The 22,589-nt window shown below is 42.4% G+C and overlaps 1 protein-coding gene across 4 annotated transcripts; it reads left to right on the top strand.

Annotated features, from left to right (window-relative positions):
- The first annotated feature begins 1,234 nt into the window (after positions 1-1,234).
- Positions 1,235-22,579, top strand: STRADA (STE20 related adaptor alpha). 4 transcript variants are annotated; one of them, XM_035134305.2, is made up of 13 exons: positions 1,235-1,458; positions 2,677-2,740; positions 6,839-6,896; positions 8,958-8,986; positions 11,931-12,033; positions 13,707-13,828; positions 15,884-15,992; positions 16,621-16,744; positions 17,496-17,667; positions 18,419-18,523; positions 18,671-18,912; positions 19,789-19,831; positions 21,705-22,579. In XM_035134305.2, exons 1-13 carry the CDS (start codon positions 1,250-1,252, stop codon positions 21,855-21,857), a joined length of 1,533 nt encoding a protein of 510 aa, XP_034990196.1. In that variant the 5' UTR covers positions 1,235-1,249; the 3' UTR covers positions 21,858-22,579. The 4 variants fall into 4 exon arrangements, with proteins under 4 accessions (XP_034990196.1, XP_034990195.1, XP_060138277.1 ...); XM_035134304.2 differs by having other exon boundaries at positions 2,677-2,764; XM_060282294.1 differs by lacking the exons at positions 1,235-1,458; positions 8,958-8,986.
- The last annotated feature ends 10 nt before the right edge of the window (positions 22,580-22,589 follow it).

The following is a 22,589-nucleotide window of genomic DNA, read 5'->3' as shown; positions in this document are numbered from 1 at the left end:
ACCTTGCCTCATGAATAGGCCAGCCCAGCCCTGAAAAAGTAGCCCCTTTTTAATTTGTATCTTACTTTCCGCAAAAAAAAAAAAAAATGGCTAAATGCTGATATGCAGATCAATGGAGCACATGCAGCCGAGCATTTCATTAGGACTGGGAGAATGAAAGGAAAACAAGTTTAAACCACACTGCAGCCTGACTGGTGTATCTACTCCAACCTACAACATGAGGGGCTATTGGAACGTAGTTTGCATTGGTAGGGCAATTTTCTTATTTATATATATATAAAAATCACTTGTATGTAAAATTGGTTATGCTTATGTTTGGGACTTAACCTTGATGGAAAAGCTTACCAGAAAAGGTACAAGGAAGAAGACAACGTAAGAATCGAACCAAATATTTTACAAAACATGTTTCATTTGCAACAAGGAAAGAAAATGCTTATAAAGCACTCCAAGACACATGAAACCTGTGGAACGACAATGTTTTAAAATGAATTTATTATTATTATTATTATTATTATTATTATTATTATTATTATTACAACTGGATGCAGCTGTGGTTGCTATGCAGTGGAGCAGGAACTGCCAATTGACTGCATGTTTGTTCCTACAGCATAGCTGCCAAGTTATCCCTTTTTTAAAGGGATTTTCCATTATGCTGAATAGGCTTCCTCGTGAGAAAAGGGAAAACTTGGCAGCTATGCTACAGTCAAAATTTATTTCTATCGATTTTATCTGTAAACTGCCTTGAGTCTCTGTCGGGAAAAGGTGGGTGGTAGTAGTAGTAGTAGTAATAATAGTAATAATAATAATAATAATACCTCTATGTGTATGCATGTGCAGAATTCCCCTTTCCCTCACCCCTCACAAGAAATAAAAGAAAGAACATGAACTATACCTGCAACTATATATCCCTGTGTTCTTTGTCGCTGCATATCCTACAGCTCAATTGCAACAACCACCACACTATTAATAACAATAACAAAAAAAATCATTTATTGCTTTTATATACCATCTCTATCTTACAAGGAGCTCGAGGCAGTACATTATTCTCACAACAACAACCCTGTGAGGTAGGTAAGGCTACGATATTGTCCAGCGGCCCAATGTCATGGCTTCGTGGGGATTCGAACCCCTGTCTCCCGAGAAAGGGCAAAGCCAAAAGAAGGTGGTGGTCGGGAAGGACTGAAAGGAACCCGGAAGTCGGATCTGCATAGCCGAGCATTGTCACTCTCCGATTTCCAACCCTTTCTCTATGGACACCGCAGGCGCAGCGCTTTTCTCCGCCCACTCCATTCCCCAGCTTCAAAACGGCAGCGGGTACGTTGCGGAGAAGGCGCCGGGCTGCGACGTGAGCTGCGTAACGTTGCGCCAGTGGCGTCGTTGGCCCCGCCTCCCCCTCACACAGTCTCTCTCTCTATATCTCTCTGGGCCGCTGAGGGGAACCAGCCGAGAGGTGTTGAGGTGAGTGAGGAGCGGCCCTCAGGGGGCTGAGTGAGGGCGTGAGAGGGCCGTTAGGGGCCGAAGAGGAGGAGGCCGCGCGTGCCCCCCCCCCGCTCTCAACGGTTCATTTTCAAACCCGTTCCCCCCCTGCTCCGTACCGACCCCCGTCAGGGAGACCCTTGGGAGAAGAAAGGCTCTCTCGTCTGCGCGCGCGCAGCAGGGCCGGCCCACCTGTTAGGCCAGGTGAGGCGACCGCCTCAAGCGGCAGGGTCCTCAGGGGCGTCCATCTTTTCTTTCTCTCCGTCCGCCAGGTTCCGTCGCTCACTGTCTTTCCTTGGCGGGGAAGAGGGGAGCGCCCCGTTTTGGGGGTTCGCCTCGGGCACCCAAAAGTCTTGGGCAGGCCCTGTGTCTGTACGAGGAAAAAGACTAGGGAATAAAATGCTATAGAACACATAAGCTGTGCAGGGTGGGAATGAACTCTTAGCTTCACCCCTAGTAACAGAGAAGCAACAGCAGCCTTGGCAAGCAGCCTCAGGAACGGAGTGGGTTCCAAAAAGAGGGAGACAGTTGGGGTTTGCCAACCTTTTTTTTTGCTCCTGCAGAGCTCCTGTGCTTTAGACAGTTGCATGGCAGAACTTGCCCCAGTTGCAGCCTCGTGCTGGGTATTCCTTTGCCAGCTCTATCGTGGTCATTGCGCTTGCCAAGAGTGCAGAATCCCTACCTGGAACAAATAAGATGAACAAGATGCATTTGAATTTGGGGAGAGGAGCGTGCAAAACATTTGCAAGTTGCAGTTGTAGGGGCGTCGTAGAAGTTACTGTTGGGCATTTCGGTCTGGAGTCTTAAGATGGCATACCCATAAATATACTGAGTAGGCTAGCGTTAGCAAAACACTCTTGTATGTGTTTTGCTTGCGCACGTGCCCTCTGCATAGTTCCTATCACCAGCATTCACATTGTGCTCTTTAAGTACTGGTGATTAAATCTGGCTGATGTGATTTTGATTACTGCATGACAACCCAGTGAGCTTTGTGACTGCAGATGCATTTGTGTCTGGTGCTCCTGGATCTAAGCCCAGTACTTAAGACATTGCACAGTTTATTTGGTTCATGCCATACTAAGAGTTTTCCTTTACCAAACAAAAGTCCTGTTGGTTAGAATAAAGGTAGGAAGAGCCCATTTGTTTTACAGCATTTTGAATAACTTTCTGCCTTTTTTGTTTTTTGTTTGTTATTATCAGGCCTATTTTAACATTTCATGCCTTTGGAGTAGCATTACCAAGTCTGGATTCCATGTCTTTCCTTGTAAGTAAACCCGAACGAATTAGGGTGAGTGTCAAACACTTTCACGATTTAATTAGCATTTATTTGCACGTCCTTTCAAGGTATAGGGCTTGCTTTATGAGACAGAGCTGTGTTGACATGGGACTCAGCTATACAGCTGCAAATAAAATGTTTCAAGTGTGTACAAATATGATACTAGACGGCGATGGTAAGCTATGGCAAATCCCATATATTTTTCAAACCATTTTTTAAAAAGCATTTTCACAACGTTTTAAATATCTGTCTAGATTCCAACCTGCTCACATTTCCTTTTCAGAAAGCATCCCATCCTGTGGTGGTGATGACAGAAGTTAGGAGCAGCACACATAGATTGCAATCCTAAGTGTACTTTCTGCGAAAGAAACAATGCTCTTGAGGAAATATACAGTTAGTTTCAAGCTGGAACCGACTCAGTTCAAAATTATGATTTGGGTGTAAAGCGGTTCTTTTTAGGTGGACCATTTTTTGCAAAGCTGGCCACTGCTATCTTAAAGAAGATCCATAGCAGTAAGCACAATGTCATGCAGTTTAAGCAGCTAGACTTTTTATTTTAATTATCTGCCTAAGCTTTTCTATTGAATGCCTCAACACATAGGAATATAGGAAGGTGCCTTATACTGAGTTAGACCAATGGTCCATCTCACTCAGTATTGTCTACACTGACTGGCAGCAGTTATCCAGGGTTTGAGGAGGGGTAAATCCCAGCCAGGGCCGTCTTAAGCATATCCAGCATTATGGTGCAAAGATTCCTCCGGCGCGCCACCCCCCACATTTCCCGGAGTTGTCGACCTTTACCCAAGCCTCTGCAGGGATCGATCTCCTCCCGCGGGGGCTTGGGAAAGAAGCTGCACGCCTGCCAGCCTAATTGGCGGGGCACAGCTTCCATCCTAAATCTCTGCAGGGATTGCTCTCCTCCCGCAGAGGCTTGGGAAGGCAGCACCTTTTGAAACATAATGAAGGGGGCAGTCTTGAGAAGGATGGCACTCGGTGCATGCTCAAAACCACTTGTCTCTGTGCGTCTTGTTTCCAGGGGCTAAGCCCCGGCAGTGGATAGTAGTAGTAGTAGTAGTAGTAGTAGTAGTAGTAATAGATAGTAAAACAAAAGCAAAGCACTCCCTACTTCGGTGTTGACCAACACTGGCTGGAAGGATGTTGAGGGGGCAGCATAAGCCAAGCAGCTGTGAGGTGTAGTGGTTTGAGTGCTGGGCAAGGTCCTGGGAGAGAGCGGGGTTCGTCCTCCCTCGGCTCCCTGGCTGTGACTTTGGGCCAGTTGCTGCCTCTCAGCCGGGCCTCCCTCAAAGGGTTGTGGTGAGGATGGGAGGAGGAGCATGAGCAGTAGCAGCCACCCCTTGCAAGAAGGGGGCGCAGAGCTCGCCGGGAACTCGGCCTCACACCCCCCCCACCCCCCGGCAGCATCTCGGGGGAAGAGGCGGAGGAGAGGCAGCGGCTCCCTTTACCTCTCTTCGTGTGGTTCCCGTCCGTGTCTGTTGCCATGGAAACTGCGCACGCTTCTCGCAGGCGTCCCTTGGAGCGCCTGACGGCAGAGGCCGCTTCCGCCCAGAACTTCCGCCAGGTGGTCCCTGCTTTCATCCCCACTATCCGCCCACTTCTATCTCACGCGCCTGATTTTAGAAAGGTTTTTTTGTTTGTTTTAAAGCACTGAATTAGACGCCTTGACAATGGTGATGGGGGTGGGGAAGAGTCCTTTCCATAAGAAGCAACGCATGCGTGTGAGAAAAGGCTGGTCTGCCGCGCTTGCACCCCCAGAAAAAAGGGTAGAAGTGCGCATCTTATTCTCTGGTCCTCGTCGAACTCTAGCAGCTCCGCGGGCGTGGGGTGATCCTGGTCCGAGGGCCACCTCGGTAGGGGCGGCAGCCTGCCCACTGCCATGGGGCAGGCAGGAGGAAGCGATCAGCAGTGGCGAGCCAAACACGCAGTGATCACCCTCCCTCCATCCAGGCATGATCCCCAGCAGGCGCCCCTCCTCTCGGCGCAGCAATCGGTCGCCGGAGCGCTTCTCCAGCCCTTTCCTGCCACTGCACAGGACTGGAGGAGGGTGCGCGCCCAGCCTTAGGTGCCCCTGCTCACCCAGTGCCCTGGCGCAATGTGCCAGTAAACAAAAAGGGAAGGACAGCTCTGATCCCAGCCCTGTCTGGAAATACTGTCGATTAAACCTGGGACCTTCTGTACACAAAGCAGATGCTCTATCACTGAGCTGTGGCCCTTCCCCACACTTCCAGATGGGAGGGCTCTTTGAGTCATTCCCCACCCCAACCCCCATAAAGTCCACAGCCCTCAAATTTCCTGCTTGCGGCTCACAAGACTGAGTGGGAATTGGCCAGTTGGGAAGGAGGACTGGACAGGAACTTCTGTTCCTTTAAAACCAACATTGCAGCAGTATTTCTAATTTATATGTAACCTTCAATTTGAAAAATGCTTTACAATCTTCCTTTTGTTTGCTCCCACAGCAACACTGTGTAATAGTTCGCTTCCCATTTTACAGATGAGGAGCTGTGGAGATTTGAGCAAACTACTTTCTCAGTGCATAGCAAAGTTAATATTTGAAGCTGAGTTTTCCAGAACTAAGTGCAGCTCTTTCTTCATACAGGGAAAATTATATAGGCCAGCGAGGCAATGTGTGCTACAGTTCTTAGCAGGTTTAAATCTTGGTAGTGTGGAAGTTGAAGCAGGGTAAACATTTTGCAGTGGTTCAAATAATGTTTTGCAGTGCAGAGCTTTCTATTCAGTGATGTGGATTTTCTAGAAGGTTTTGGATTGGATAATTTTTTATTGCTCTAAATTGACTCAGTGCTGATTTAACATGTTTGTTTAACCTTTTTTCTTTCCTAAATGTGTGTCATCTTAATTTTTACATGCTATCTAAATATATGAAAATTGTTGTTTTTTCTCAAAAGTAGCTGTGAAATATTTGACTTGAACAATTCAACAACATACACATAGCATGGGTTAAATGTTATATTTAAACAAATCTAGACATTTACTTGACATTAGTTTTGTTGGAGCACTTATAGATATTTTAAGACATGACAACTAAATAGTATACACTTAACCTTATGTTATTTCGATTTGGAGGGGGGAATTAAAGCACTGAAAACTGTTAACATTAATTTTAGCATGCCTGAAGAGTTGTACACATATATATGTATGTGCTTCTTGGAGATAGTCACCCGAGGAAAGTTAATTACAAGTTTGATTTTAGATTGGACTAGAATTTCAACAATCCCAGTTTCCCAATTTAACTTGTGTTGCGCTCATTCATTATGTTACTAATTAATCTTATGAAACAATGCATTTCTAACAGTGAAATAACTTCAACTCCACATTACAGATTCTTTTATAGGCATGGGGATTTTTATATTTTTAGTAAGATTGTTCTAAGTTGCCACAAAATGATTTTGCTGATTCAGTTAAACTTAGTCATGACTTAGCCTTATTGAAGCCAGTGGAACAAGTTAGACACAACTAAGGACCAAAATAGATGCAATGGGGCCAGCCAAGCTTGTGCACATATTTCTATCACATACATACTTTTAACATCAAGAGAAAAATGTGGGTGAGGGGAATGAACACTTTGCCACTTCATCTCCCTTGCTTCAGGCGCTGTTCTTTCTATCTTGGCTTTCCATATTGAAGCTAGGGTGGGAGAAAAGCATCTGAAATTAGGTAAGGTGGGGAGAGGGCAGGATGTTGTTACTAAGGAAAGATTTTTGCAAATTGCAAACCATGAATGAGCAGTGAGAAATCATTCTCCCCTTTCACATAGCAATTCCCTCCTCTGATCCTGATTTGAGGCAAACTAAGTTTTACTGGTTGTCTGAAATGGCACACTGGAGCTTGTGCTTACACTGCATACCATAGTATGCTGGTTCAGATAAAACAGCAGGCTGCATGGGGGATTGCACGGGAGCCTTAGGTGTGATATCAAGGCATTATGTCTGAACAATCTCTTTGTTGCTGCATTTTATGTCAAGGAGTCACAGAGGTTTTTTCTTTGGTTAAGTACAATTAAAATAAATGGTGCCACATTAAGTTATGCCTTTGTGGGGTTTATTTTTCTAGCGGTGGATGTCCGAGAAGTTCATTTTTGAGGGCTTGAGGGAGTTGGAACTGTTTGGAGGTAAGTACTTTAAATGATAATTATTTCCTTAGCTGTGCTCCATGTTTCTCAGTGCTATGAAAGCACGTTAAATACTTGACAGCCATCGGTAGGTGTAATTTCAGTTCTGATCCTGGAGGAACCTCACAAAGACAAATGGGGTTGGGAAGGATGTGGCTCTTGGCTTAATTTCATGTGACCCACAGAGACAAGGTTGCACAGAGAGAGAGCTATATAATCCTACCGTGACAGAAATGCTGCTCAGTTGGCTTTGGCTCATAATTGGGTTTTCCCATGGGGCAAAGACACTTAATAGGACAAAAGTTCTCTGTTCCTAGTTTACAAAACCTGTCCACTGTTTCATGAGCTGCAGCACCCCCTAGGAGCTTCTCCAATGTGGGTTGTGCTCTTACCATTTATTTTGACTGGATTTCAATGAGAGACATTTCCAGTGACTAATACATTGGTTTGGAACTGTACCTGTTCATAGGAACATTAAGAGATTTCCACCACAAATTCTGCTTAAATACTCAAGCCTTAAGTGGCTATAATTAACCAGATATGTCCCTCATTCCATTCTGCAGTAACAAAATTCTGGGTTAGAAATTAAAATGTATTATTTGAGCCAACTCCAATGTTCCAAGAGCATGAGACAGAGACCTCCCAAGCCAAACAAATACCTTTTCAGAATGAATGTGCCAGATTGCTTGTTTGGAAAGCTGGCATATCAAGTGAAAGGCTGGAAAGAAGTATTCTTCCCGATATGTATGCTTTGCCCATGCAGGCAGACTTAAACATAGGGACACTTTCAAACTTGCAATTGCTTGTTCCAAGACTTATCAACAAATTAAACATTAACATCACTGGGTTTGGAGAGCATCCATCAAAGAAATCTAAAAGTAGTCAAATGTGAAACTGCTGAACTTTAAACAAAAATACATAATGCCTCTAAAAGCTGCCTTCATGCCAGGTGATTGGAAAGTATTTTGAATTGCATCTCATTGCAACTTACAAAAAGTCTCTAAATAGTAATGATTTGACCAAGGAGCCCTAGTGAGTCATTGTCTGAGTCTGTCCCAGGTCTCTGAAATTTCAGGGTAACAAGTTGTCTACTATGTCATGTTGCTTCTCTCATGGGTTTTGAGCCCCATGTGAACCTTACTTCTCCTTTTTTCCTCTTTTTTGCATTTGCATCAAGGTCTGATTTGAAGGCCATCTATTAAGATGCCCTCCTTTAAGCTAGGCATAATTTGACTTTGGGGCAGATGGCTTATCTGCATAATGAACTTTGGGGTTGTTGTTTTTTTGGATATCAGCACAAACCATCATTTATTTGCACTTAATCTGCTCTCATCCAGACCTGTGGAACTTTATTAATGACTTCTGAATTCGGCCATCCAAACTTAATTTTTCTCCAGTGTTCTTATCACTGGCTCAGTAGGTTCTTTCCCTCCCCTGATCTTTTAGCACTGACTATTTAAAGTAATTTATCTACAAAAAGCAGATTCAGAAGTGCTTGTGGATTGTAAAATCCTCAAATTAAAATAGACTCATTGAAATGGATGAGCTTGAAAAATCCATTGATTTCCATATGCCAACTGTGAGTAACCCTGTATAAGCTAGTTCAGAACTGGCTACTGGCTCCAGTTTTGTAGTCCTCAAATTTCCCTCTTGCTTGGTTGTGGTTGGGTTTTTGAGGCTCCAACTCACAATGCTGGAGCCTCAAAGCAAGGATCTCAAACTATTCCCCCCCCCCCCCCGTGATGAAGAATTGAACACTATACAAATGGCGCTATGCCTCTTGAGGGAAGGGAAGTGTAGCTTGAAGTCTCTCTCAGTTCAAAGCTGTTTATGTGGATAAGTTTTGAGGGGAACAAAATAGCATAAATCAGATCCCCCAAACCAGAAAGGAATTACTATTTTTGTCCAGTATCAGTGGTCAGAATGGCACCAGTGTAGGTCATGATGCCCTTTTGAGGTTATTTGAATATCTCTTGTAAATGAACTTATTCTGGTTTTGTTCTTAATGGGTATCTATTTAAGAAAACACAGTTGAATGAATGATTGATTTCTTTACTCCAGAGCAGCCTCCGGGTGACTCTCGGAGAAAAGTAAGTGACCTTTGTAGGCTGTGGTACTGTGCCTATTGCATGGAGAATTGTGGACATTATGACATTTTTTCCATTTTGCCTTATTTATACATCTAATATTTTCAGCTCTACATTTGTGTGAACAAGGTTTCAACCTGGAAATAAGATTTTGGTGTGTGGCATGTGGATTTATTTTAGCCTTAAATCCTGGTTTTTAAATGGTTATCCTCACTAGTAAAGTAAAATTATATGGCTGTTCAGCTGATCTTTTATTTAAAAACAACAACAATAAAATGCCTGTTTAAAAAGAAAATCTGGAAGTGAAATAGTTGAATAGCCATTTAAAAATATACGAAACCACCCTTTTTTCTCAGCCTATGCTCAAATTCAAATTCAAGAGTTAATGGCTTGCCAAAATCAACTTGCACTATCTTATCACAATTGTGGCCAGAGCTGGAAAAATCCCAGGGACCTGGCCAACTTGCTGACACCTAGGATTATTACTTTTCCACATAAATGTGAATATGTGGCACATCTAGTAACGGTAGTCCACAGCTACTGTTCTATCCCTAGTTACCTGGACGAAAGCCCCACTGAGTAGACACGTATAGGATTACAGTGTAAAACTAATAATTGACTGACACACACACACACACCATTTATTGAACTGCTGTGATGTCATGGAATGTTCATAAATATTCTAGCTCTTCAGGGTAAATACATCAGCATTTACAACCTTGCGACAACGTGCAGCTTCTGTGAGAGAAATGAAAGGCCATTTTCACTGGGGAAGATCATGCCGTGTAGGAACAAGAGGAGCTATTGAGTAGGAAGGGAAGCTGAGGCCTGTGAAAAGGGCCCAGATAGTTGGGAAGCTATGACACATGGAATTGGTAGCCAGAGTAGCTAATGAAATGGAGCAGAGTAGGCAGTGAGCTGAGAAACAAAATCATAGGTGGTGCAGGTTTGAGGAAAATAAGAGGAGTTGACAGGAAGCTATGGTAAGGAAGGGCCAATGAGAAAAGGGGGGTGAGGGATGTATTTTACATGGTCTAACAGTAGAAGGGGATATATATACTGTTGACAGGGAGCAGGCATAAAGTGAGTGAGGATAAAGCAGAGAGAGAGATTGGCTGAAATAGGCAAGGCAGACCAGGCAGTGGGGGAAAATGGTAGAATCTGAGCATATGAAGGCTAGCGGAGACAGAACTAGAGAAAGTGAACCTGGGAAAATCTCACATGGGAGTCTAGGGATGGGGTGCCTGTATTATATTGGTATGGGGAGAATGAACAAGATATTATTTGGGGGGCTGTGGGCCAGGGATGCTAAAGAGATTGATTGGGAGAGGAGACTGGAGTAGGTAGTCAAATCTTGAGTTGCTAATTTGTACACAAAATTATTTTTCCAGCCTTGGCTCTGTTTTCCCCAGTCACACTAGTAAAAGTACATCTGATTTTTCCAAACACATTGTATTAAAATATAGGTCCAGCTAAACTTAAGTATCCAAAAAGCCATCTATTTAGAGGCTAGAGTATTTTATAAATTCAGAAGGAGAAGGGTTTTTTCTTTCCTGTTTTCTAAATTTTTGCCATTTACACCAAAAGAGGTCCTGTGTTGAAACCCTTGCGGGCAGCTGTATTTGTTTTTCTTGCAGGGGCTTTTTGTGTGCTGTACTTCACAAGTAGCATTTTAATTTAAGCTTTTTAACTTGTTTATAAAATACCAAGTTCAGTAGAGTTCCTCTGCATGGATATAATTTTTCAACCAGTTGCTGTTTCTGCGTGAAGATGTAGAAAATACCTTAAGAAGTGTTGGAAGAGGGGGAGAAAATGTTATAATAAACTTTACTGGGGGAGGGGATCTTGATGAGTAAAAAAAGCAGATTAGCTATTTTTTACAATACAAAACTTTAGAGCTGCTTTACTAACGTAACTGCCTTCATCTTAAAAGAGTTTTAGGCTGCAGTCATAAGCACACTTGCCAGAGAGTAAGCCCCATTGAACTCTGTAGGACTTCCTTCTGAGTAAACATAATTAAGGTTGCACTGTTAGACACACAGCTGCCATTATGCCGAAGTCTGGCTTTTCCTGTTCGTTTTTCATTTCCAGTATCTGAGGGGTTTTTTGTGTGTGCAGATTCTCTGTTTTTATTATTACATGCTCCCCCCCCCCCAATTTATGAATTGCATTCAGTGTGCATTGTGCTTTGTGGTAGGAACATATGAACCATTGATCCATCTAGCTTAAGAGCCTTTTTTGACTGACAGTGGCTATCCACATTTCAGTCATAAGTCTTTCCTAGCCCTGTTTTCATTTCTTCTTTAGTTAGAGGAGATGAAGATTGAACATGAGATATTCTGGTACCCTCCTGTAGGGCAGAAAGTGGTGACGGGAAGTTTTGAAGTTGCATGGCACTTCTAAACTCAGATTTCAAATCTTCATGTGGAAATGTTTGCATCTGAAAATTGTAAATTCATTTGATTTTTGTGTGCCGATTTTGAGGAGGCAGGCCACAAGAGTGTTCTGGGAGGGAATTTGATTATATAAAGTAGCAAAGGAGACCGTACATAATAAGCTGTGAGAGCAGTGACATTTTGAACTCTGAGCATGCCCCCTCAAAAGTAAGTTCCATTGAGTTCATTGGGACTTGTGTATAGGATTGTATCCTAAGGTTACAAAAGGCTATAAATCAGGCATCCCCAAACTTCGGCCCTCCAGATGTTTTGGACTACAATTCCCATCTTCCCCAACCACTGGTCCTGTTAGCTAGGGATCATGGGAGTTGTAGGCCAAAACATCTGGAGGGCCACAGTTTGGGGATGCCTGCTATAAATGATATTTTGGAGAGATTCTCCAGCATACAAACCACATCCTTCCAATTTAAGTACTGTATATTCAAAACTGTCATACAGAAAAGCTAATTTTGTCCTGTTAGTCTCTTGCATCTTACTCTTTTCTTTTCCAGACCAATGAAGCAAGCTCAGAATCGATAGCATCCTCCCCAAAAAGGGACACCATGAACTGTTATTTGCCCGACAGCAATTGTTATGAGTTACTGACCATAATAGGTAATGTTTCGACTTTAGTTTTGGGTGTTTTACTTTTCATAGTTCTCCTCATTTCCTTAGTTGACTTTGTTCATGAGTTGAATAATGTTATCCTTTCTTGAGGTGCTGTTATTTTTTGGTGCGTTTTTGCTGAGTCTGGAGGAAGTTGTTTTCGTTCTTGGGCAATCAAAGGCTGCCCTCCCCATGCTATTTCAGGTGAAGCTGGGATTAGGAGTCAGTGATCTGAGGTGCATACAGAATCTCAAAATTGGACATCTATCAGATCACTGATATGTGTGGGGTTAGTCCTAATCAGTTGCTGTTGTTCACCTTCCATACCCTTGCCATTTCTGATGCAGTACAGCAAAGCCCAATGCTCTTTCCACCTGTGCCACTTCCTAAATTCCCTCTAGTCACTTTGAATGGATAAGGTTTTATTATATCTGTCTTGCATTCCTTGAGTGTTGAGAAGAACAGGTTCAGTTTTCAGGCAGGGGATATTGCAAGGTATTTATTGTATTCAAGATCCCTTTGTGAAACCTGTCCTGCTCTCATAGATGCTGATAATTGTCCAGACACCTCTTCCCTCTCCTCAAACCTTTCATGTCCTGAGACGGCAAATTCAAACTTCTTCTGAAGACTTGCTTTTTTAAAAAATTCTGAGCTGATTTTCCAACCCACTGTTTTCCAAGTGGTTGCTTCACTTATCTTACTCCTTAATTTTATGCATCATACAGCTGCAGGAGTATAATAAATGGGATTAAGAAGTATAACTACTTCTTAACATTCTGCAGTTATACTATGTGTATTACACAAACGTTGTATCACCATGAAATTTGCTATGGGGAGTTTCATTGGTGAGGTTTGTATTTAGTCTTAATTTCAGAAAAATTACATAGAAAAAGTAGCTTGAGTCATAGCAATTAAACATTTTTTTTAAAAAAAAAGTGTATTTGTATTTATTTTATTACATTTATATCCTGCCTTTTTTCCATCATGAAACTCAAGGCAGTGCCCATCTATTTCCTGGGTGATCATTCATTAAGTCACTGACTAGCCGCTTGGAGTGGCTGGGGAAACCCAGCCAGATGGGTGGAGTATTATTATTGTTATTGTTGTTTTAGCTAGACCTACTAATGATGGTTTATCATGCAGTCTAAATCAAAAAACAGTGAACTAGAACAGGACTAAGTTAGTCACACATAGAATCCAGAACTTAAGTCCCATTGATAAAAGAACATTGTGATAGAATGAATTATTATTATTGTTTCCAGACATTGTTTACTGGCAAAAAAAAGGATTTTAAAATTATCTTCTTAACCTCCAAACCTTTTGTTTGTTTGAAAATTTGTGTTGTAGAAGTTTAGCATTTCCATTTTATTTAACGGAGGGAAGTTGTAACAAGCTGATCATTTGCTTTTGTTTTCTGCTAGCTGTTTCTTGGTCCGATTTATAATATAACAAGGCACAAAAAGAAAACGAGTAAGCTGTATATAAATGAACACCATAACATGTTAACAGAATGAAATAAGTAGGAAGAAAACTGAGAAATTCAGCTTTAGAACCTAGATTAAGATAGGTTTTATCTGAATTCTACCATAATTTCAAAAATAGGTAACTGCAAGCAGGAAAATGCTTCAGTTGAGATTTTGTGGAAAGTGTTATTGTGACAAAAATGTCTCTTATCTTTTCAGGCAAGGGCTTTGAGGAGCTAATGATAGTGAATCTCGCACGGTATAAACCAACAGGAGAGTTTGTCACTGTCCGGAGGATCAACTTAGAGGCCTGCACCAATGAGATGGTGGCATTTTTGCAGGTGAGGTAGCAATATTGTGCAGTTAGTTTGCTTTGTCCTTAGTTGGAGACGCTTACCTTGGTTCAGCCTGAATTACTATGGCAAATGGCCAAATGGGAGCCTCAGTGACCGCCCCCTCCCGCTGGAAACAAACCAAGAAACCGCATGTGGCAAAAAGGAGCGCTAGGCCGTGGTAGGCTGCCCCCTTACCCTCTTGTGATAGCCAATCAGGGTGTTTTTTTAATGCTTTCCCCCCATTCACTTCTCATGTCCCTCTGTGGCCCCCTAGCCTCATGCTGTGCCCCCCCCATTTATGTCATTTTCACCCGTGGCCCCCTTGGAATATCCTGCCTAAGACCCCCGGTTGGGAAACACTGAGATAGACAACAAATTCCTGTCCTCCTGAACTTACAAAAAAGGCATTTCCATAACATCTTCCACTGCTGAACTGCTCTTACAGTTGGAAGATTTGGAGCTTTAAATGGCTGCTTTATAGTGTAATCCTATGCATGTCTGCTCAGACGTAAGTCCCTGGTAAGATAAAAATGACTTCATGGTGTGGAGGGGAAGAGTTAGTAGAATGAATCATTAGGTCCTAAGCACCACAGAAAGACTCAATATTTTTGTTCATTTTATATTGTAGTTTATTGGTCTGCTTATAATGTAGTAATGCATTATGAAATGCACTGTATTCTCTGTCATCTGAAATGTCAAGTGGTCTTCAAGGGCAACTCCATGGATATTACAGTAATTACTCTTTGAGATTAACAGTGACCTATCTAACAAGTCGGGGCATTTGCTAGTTGTAGCTGATAAGAAAAGCTTTCATGACAATCCAGGAGCAAAACTGGGTCACGAAGACACTATAGACTGCACCATAGCTGCCAAGTTTTCCCTTTTCTCGCGAGGAAGCCTATTCAGCATAAGGGAAAATCCCTTAAAATAAGAGATAATTTGGCAACTATGGACTGCACATAGGTTCTTTCAAGATACTGGGATCCTGTTAATGCTGAGAACACATAGATAATCCATCATTGTCAACTATGACTGACATGGATTTAGTTTCAGATTGTTCATAAGCACTGGTTTGGAATAGAATTTTATTACTTTTAAATGTTTAAAGGTGATAGCCAATGTAAGTCTTACCCACTGAAATCAATGAGTTTGAAGTGCCTGTAAATGTTATCTTTGAGCACTCGAGTAATACAGGCTGCAAGTCTGAATAAATTATATGAGGAAATCCCCCCCCCATTATTATCTACCATCAGCCTCATACCGAGCATACTTTTCCAAGAAACCAAAAATTTGATCGTTTTGAAAGAAGTGGTTAGAATGAGGACGATTTTGAAAGATTCAGTCTGCCATCTTGATTCAAAATGGTGTCCAATTGTATCCAAACATAGATGAAAACCCACTGTTTAATCTCAGGATCCATTATGAAAAATTGGGTTACAATATCTTAACAGTGTCCAAATGCATAGTGAACAGTCAAGCAAGAAACTTTCCAAAATATACTATGTATGTATGTATGTATGTATGTATGTATGTATGTATGTATGTATGTATGTATTTCATTTCATGTAAAAAGAGAGGGCACCTTCATTTGAAGCTGGTATCTTTTGATTCGCATAATATGTTTTACTGACCTGTACCCCAAATTTACAAAACACCTGGCCAGCAGAGCTAGTTATTTTTAAACAGTCAAAGCTGTCAAGCGATTTACAAGATTAAATAATAAAAAAACTTGATTAGCTTGTTCCCACCTGCTGTATAAATAACTAAGCAAATAAAATTACTAGCAAAATGCTGTTTTATTGCTGACCCTTTGGTTTGGTTTACTCCTGTTATAGTGCAATGGTGTTTTTATTATTTTATTTGTCTCGGTAATTCATGTGGATTAAGTATCCAAATTCTGATTGTACCCTGAATTGGCAAAAGAAGCAATAAGCCATGATTTAAGTTGTGAAGGGGTGTCAGTTGGCCAATTGTTTTTTCCCTGGGGTATCCATACCTCTTGAAGTTTCCTTTAGTCATTTGTTAAAAAATAATTGTTGTCTTATCATTTTTTGCTTTCAGGGTGAGCTTCATGTCTCAAAGTTCTTCAGCCACCCAAATCTTGTGCCGTATAAAGCAGCCTTCATAGCCGACAATGAACTGTGGGTTGTTACATCTTTCATGGCATATGGTAAGTAAAACTTGAACCTTCCTCCACCATTAGACAGGATATAGGTTTAATGTGAGGACATATTCAGACACTCACAATGATCCTTTGCACTTATGGTGCTGTAAAAGAGGTGAGGCAGCTTCATTTTTTTCAGTATTTGCTCTGCATGTGCTCTTTCCAGGAAAGTTTTGTGTTATCCTCAGAGACAGAGTATTCTGTTAGGTAAGCATAACCCTCAGGAAGGGAAACTTGAAACCTTTTAAAAGCAAATGAAGGTTTCAGAGCATCTTCTGCTATAAAAATTCCGTTTGAGGTAAAAAGAGAATTTTGTAATGATAGAATTTAGCTTTTGTACTTGTAACCAGCCTTTGGTTCAATTGAATTTAACCTTTCTCTCTGCTGATGTCGTCTCTACAAGGGAGGAAGATTTTTTGGGGGGTGGGGTGCTATTAGAGAAAATTGAACCAGAAATTACTTTAGTATTCTCAAGTATAGTTCTATGTGCTTGAACTTGTTCTCTCTGGAATCTGAAGGCAGGTCTGTGCATGTGTCTGTTTTCTACAAATAATGAGAGGAGCAATTGTTAAAACAACTGGCTTGAGTTTTTCTGGACTGTTGAAGTACTTTGTGTTTTTTCTCCTTTTTGTAGGTTCTGCTAAAGATTTAATCTGTACACATTTTATGGATGGGATGAGTGAGCTAGCTATGGCTTATATCCTCCAAGGTGTTTTGAAGGCTCTTGATTACATTCACCATATGGGATATGTTCACAGGTAAGCACTTTAAGCAATAGAAAGCAAAATTTAACTCTTCTGAAATGAGCCCTAGTATCTCAGCTTCCCACAAAGATTTAGGAAGTTGTAGTCATTTGAGTGCAATTTCTTAAAAAACCATAGAGAGCTGTAGTTTCCTGGACTGCCTGTTTGGTAGGCATTACACATCGACATGGAATCTACCATATGGAATCTGAGCTGAGCTGAGAGCCTAGCTCTCAATGTAGAAACAGCATGTATGCATGCAGACATTCTATCCTTACTGCTTACAAAGAAATGTCCCCGTGAAAATTAGTTGTCATTTTGTCCCTCTAATTTTACCTTTTTGTTAGGGTTACTCTGTTAAATTGTGAAGCAGGTAGCCTCTCTCACAAGTCTGGTCCATAGGTACAGTCTATTACCCTGTTTTCATTTGTTACTGCACATTAGAAGCATGGACTGGAACCTGAACAAGATGTGTGGTTAGCTAGTCTTACTAGGTTTGGTAGGGAGAAGGAAAGTTTCAAGGTTTCTCCCTCTTGCTGAGAAATAAGCAGAGTTGTTGAAGTCTTGCCTCGGCTCAGCAATCAAATGGTTGTTGAGTATGATACATGACTTCCTATTTGCTTATAGTATATAGTGTTACAGTATACACTTGCATATACTTGGATCCCAGGCTTTAGATTTCCTACATATAAAATTGAGTAGGGTTGGATGGAGGTGTTGGGTGGGGGGTTTGTGGCTGCTTTCTCTCTATCCTCTTTGTATGCAGGAGTGTGAAGGCCAGTCATGTCCTGATTTCTGCAGATGGGAAGGTGTACCTCTCTGGCCTGCGCAGTAACCTAAGCATGATCAGTCATGGTCAGCGTCTCAAAGTAGTTCATGATTTCCCCAAGTATAGCATCAAGGTTCTGCCATGGCTAAGCCCAGAGGTCTTGCAGCAGGTATGTTAGATTCTTTCTTAGTCTCGTTTACTTTGCTCTCAAGTGTACAGGACCAACTCTTGCCAAATGGTCTCATTGATAAAATGAATTGTGCTGTGAAATACCCCAACCATATTCAGGTAACCTCCCACCTCACTGACTACACTTTTCTTAAAAAAACACACAACTCTTACACTGAGGGGCATAAAATTGGTACAAGGGCCACAGCTCGGGGGTAGAGCATCTGCTTTGCATGCAGAAGATCCCAGGTTCAATCCCTGGCATCTCTAGGCATGGGTGTAGCCGGTGGGGGCAGTTGCCCCCCTAGATCATGTAAAACAATAGAAATATTTAACTAACTGACCAATCATGTCGGTTCCCCCCCAACAAAGATCCTTCCCCCCCCCCAAACAAAAATCCTGGCTACACCCATGTCTCCAGGGAGAGAACTTGTATCTGAAACCCTGGAAAGCTGCTGCCAGTCAGTGTAAACAGTACTGAACTAGAAGGACCTAGTGATCTGGCTCAGTATGAGTAGCAGTGATAGATTCTTTGTTTAATTACTGTATTTTAACCGTCTATAAGATGCCCCCATGTATAAGACGCCCCCTATTTTGGGGACTCAGGTTTAAGGAAAGGGGGAGATATATCTGTGTATATTATTTTTAAGGGGGGAAACCTAGTCTTATACACGGAAAAATACGGTAATTTCCGCCAGTTTAAACAGGGCTCACAATGGATTAAGCACATTATTTTTATTTTATCCTTTTAGAATCTCCAAGGCTATGACGCAAAATCTGACATCTACAGTGTAGGAATAACAGCCTGTGAGCTGGCAAATGGTCATGTCCCTTTCAAGGATATGCCTGGAACTCAGGTAGGGAATTTTCTGCTCTACTTCAGGCTCCACCTGTACTATTATCAGAGCCAGGAGGCTAAAAGTATTGCGGCGCTAGCTGTGTTACTGTAGGGCGAGCTTTTCTAGTAAACCAAATGCACCTGCTTTCCCCCTCTTGTGCTTCAGATGCTTTTGGAGAAGCTAAATGGCACTGTCCCTTGCCTGCTGGACACAACTACTATTCCTCCAGAGGAGCTGACCATGAAGCCATCACGCTCAGGGGTTAGCACTGGGCTTGGGGAAGGCATGGCAGCCAGCAGTGGCAGGGCCTCTAATGGTGAGGCAGCACCACATCCATACCACCGTACCTTCTCGCCCTCCTTCCACCACTTTGTGGAGCAATGCCTACAAAGGAACCCGGACTTGAGGTATAGCAAAAACAAAGAAATCTCACCGACTGAGGAAGGTTTGAAAAGGCGCATCCCCTCTGGTGATGTGGGAGGCCTATGTTATGCTTGGTATACATTGAAGTATGCTAGTGGGATGGTAGAAGAAGAACATGACTTGGTAGAATCCATGTTCTCTAACCTAGGTTCTGTCACCAGAACGTGGAAGGCCTGGAAACTCCCTGATTAGGGTGCACAGGGGATACACTTGATAATTGTAAAGCGTCTGGTGGGGGAGACTGAGCTAAAACATTTTGCAGGCCTTGATAAATGGATATATCAAAGCAGCTGTTTGCATATACCTATAAAGCAGATTCTCATAGTGTTGGCTGGTAAAAGGGGGACTTTCAAAGTCTTTTATCAAACAGATCTGTGCTCAGAAGTTGCAAAGCAATAATAAAGTATGTAAATGTTCTCTCTCTGCCTGAATGTATTCACCTGTTCCAAATTTGCAGACGTAGAATGGTTTTTGTGATCACAGTCTTGATACAGTCAGGATAGCCGTTGATGTAGTCATACATGTAGCCACAGCAAGAAACTTCTTAAATGAACTACTAGACTAGGTTGATAGGGAGGATGGTGGCTTTCAAGTGTTATCAAATGTAGTTGGAACAGGGATTGTATGTCCCTTGCAGTTCCTATTCCCCACTGTTCTTGATTAACTTGGATATGGACAGTCCAAAGCTTTTTCTCGCTTGGGGCAGATAAGAAAGCCACAAACAGTGGGAAGTGTTTCTTACAGCTTCACCATCCTGAAGCTATAAAATATAATATTTACTGCTCTCTCTCTCTCTCTCTCTCCATCCTTATTCCTTCTCATACTGATACACCACCCCTTCTTGTTATTCTCTTGAACAGGCCAAGCGCAAGTACACTGCTCAACCATTCCTTTTTCAAACAGGTAAATGGCTTGGTTCCTCACTTTTGCCCCAGTACTATTCTTCCTTTGTTTCATCATGCTATAGCAGAACGTAGGCCTCCAGAAACAGGGGGGGCGAGGAGAGAAAGAGAGAACCCTGCTGCTATTGGAACTTTCTCCTGTGATAATGGGACTTCTAGGGTTTTGAAACTTGGAAGCTGCTCTTGGTTTTTGTTACAACCCTTGGATGAATGAGGGTGCTTTGATCTGGTGGTGGGCAAGAGGCCCAAGGGATTGTGCAAGGAACACAAAGCACACCTTGCTACATATGCGAAGTGAGCCAAGGAGATTGTTCCTGCAACTCAGGATTTTGGGGACTCTTTTCTCCCTTCCTCACTGGCTGTGTTGCTCCAACACTATTCTGTCTCTCCCCCAGCCTTGCTGAGGCTAAAGTATTTACCCCTTAGTAAAAGCACTGACCCAATCCTACTCTGAAGATTAGAACAATTTTGTTTTTCAGGTTTGTCTGCCTTTTGAGAAAATGCATTCAATCCTGCTTCTGTAATTGCAATGGCCTTGCTGCTGGCCACTAGCCTGAAACAAACAGCAGTGTCCTTTGGTAATGTCCCTTGCCAGACACATCATTCAGGCTGTATACAATTTATCAGTGATACCAATGTATGATGGAGGTGGGTGGGTTGGGATTTTTTTAAATGAGAGTTTATTTTGTTATATTGTGCTGAGTCTGTAGCTATACAAAATGAGATAATTTCCCCCATTTTTCTAATGCCCTCAGTGATGTATGTGGCCACCCCACACTCAATTGCACACATCTGTCTGGATCTGCTAGGGGTGTTTTACTGCTTTCCCCCCACTCATCAAATGTTTATTCAGATGAATGAGGAGAGGGTGATTTGCATCCCCACCAGGCTTCTGGAAGGAGTGGGTGGGTTTAAACCTCCCTGCACACCACAGCACAATTTTTATTTTTACTGCCACTGCTGACATTTTGGGGAGTGGGGGTGGGGAGAAATTTGCTTGGTTCCAGCCCAAATATTAGCCACCCCCTACTAATGACTTGTTGAATTTATAGTTTATTTTGGATTACACTATTAAACCAGATTACAATGGTACCTCTGGTTAAGAACTTAATTCATTCCGGAGGTCCGTTCTTAACCTGAAACTGTTCTTAACCTGAGGTACTACTTTAGCTAATGGGGCCTCCTGCTGCTGCTGGAGCACGATTTCTGTTCTCATCCTGAAGCAAAGTTCTTAATCTGAGGTACTATTTCTGGGTTAGCGGAGTTTGTAACCTGAAGCGTTCGTAACCTGAAGCATTTGTAACCCGAGGTACCACTGTACCAGGAAGTCGGGGAACTGCTGGGATCCCCCCCCCCCGGCCAAGTGAGGTTGTCATTCAGAAATGCTGCAAAGGGTGGGAAATGTATAAATATGAAGGTATATTGGAGGAAATAAGAGCAGTTGTGTTTAGATAGAAAACCCAATACAAAATTCAACCTGGCTTGACTTTTCCACAAATGCCTCTTCTCGTCCCCTAACATAAGAGGGCCCTGGGTGATCTATCTAGTCCACTATCCTATTTCAAACAGTGGGCAGCCAGATGCCCCAGAGACACTTACGAACAGGGCATGAAGGCAACAGCCAAGCTCTGTTTGTTCCCAGCAGCTATGAAACTAATGAAAGCCAGAATTCTATTTTATTATTCCACAATAGTCAATGAAACTAAATTAACAGCATGTGCAGAGAATGTCCACATATTCAAAAGTACGGTTGTATACCCTACCCCATGACTGTATAAAAAGACTGGTGTAAGTTACACTTAACCTCTTCATTCTAGCTTGGAGTTCTTAATTCTGCTCAATTTAGCATTTTCCCTTCTCCCCATGTCTTCCAGATCAAACGCCGTGCCTCTGAAGCGCTTCCTGAACTGCTGTATCCTGTCACACCTATCACCAGCTTTGAAGGCATGCAGGCACAAGATCCTAGTCTTATTTTTGGACTGGTTTCCCATCTGGAGCAGCTTGAGATGGATGACTGGGAGTTCTAGACCACCAACAGAAGAAAGCATATAAAATGTAGAAATTCTTGAGAGAAAGCAAGCTTTCTTCAGGCATGGTTAACTTACGTACACCACCTCCCTTTCTCACCGAGTCGTGATGTTATACTGCAGTTTACGTCTCCCATAGGAAGGTGGTCTAGATGACACACTGGAGGAAGACCCAGGGAGTATAGACTGTGGGAGTGCAGTGAGTGCAGTAAGGATGTGATGCCAGTGACTTCTAGCTCAGCTTTTGGTATGTTTGCATTCAAAATGATGGTCCATTGAACCAGTTTCCCCCTGCCATATCTGTGCTGTTGCTGGAGCTCCAGGTTTAGGGAGGATGTTTGGGTGTTCCTTGCTGTAGTTTCCTAGTCAAGGGTTGCCTTTGAGACAGCTGGGAATCAGCTTGGATGTTCATATATTACTTGCAAAGCATTCTTACCCAATGGAAAAATCAACAGCTTTGCAAGACAAAAGTGAAGGTAGCATTTGCAATAGCTGCATCCCATGCTGAAGGTATTCCCCCCCCCCCTTCCCCACTGGATAATCAAAGTATGATGGGAATGGTAGATTTAACCCTATGGTGCTAAAAGTTTCCAACAGCAAACCAGAAAGGCCAGGACTCAAGTCACTTTCTAGCAAAGCCAGCATTTTCCCCTAGTGTAAGTATTGCTGTAATGGCTCACCTCCAGCTGTGGATCTGAGTGCTGTGCACTCCTTTTTTTTTTCTTAAAGAAA

The sequence above is a fragment of the Zootoca vivipara genome, chromosome 13 (assembly GCF_963506605.1).
Source record: "Zootoca vivipara chromosome 13, rZooViv1.1, whole genome shotgun sequence".
In the NCBI taxonomy this organism is placed as follows: Eukaryota; Metazoa; Chordata; class Lepidosauria; order Squamata; family Lacertidae; genus Zootoca; species Zootoca vivipara.
Note: the sequence above shows the minus strand (reverse complement) of the source record. Positions and strands in the feature narration are given on the sequence as shown.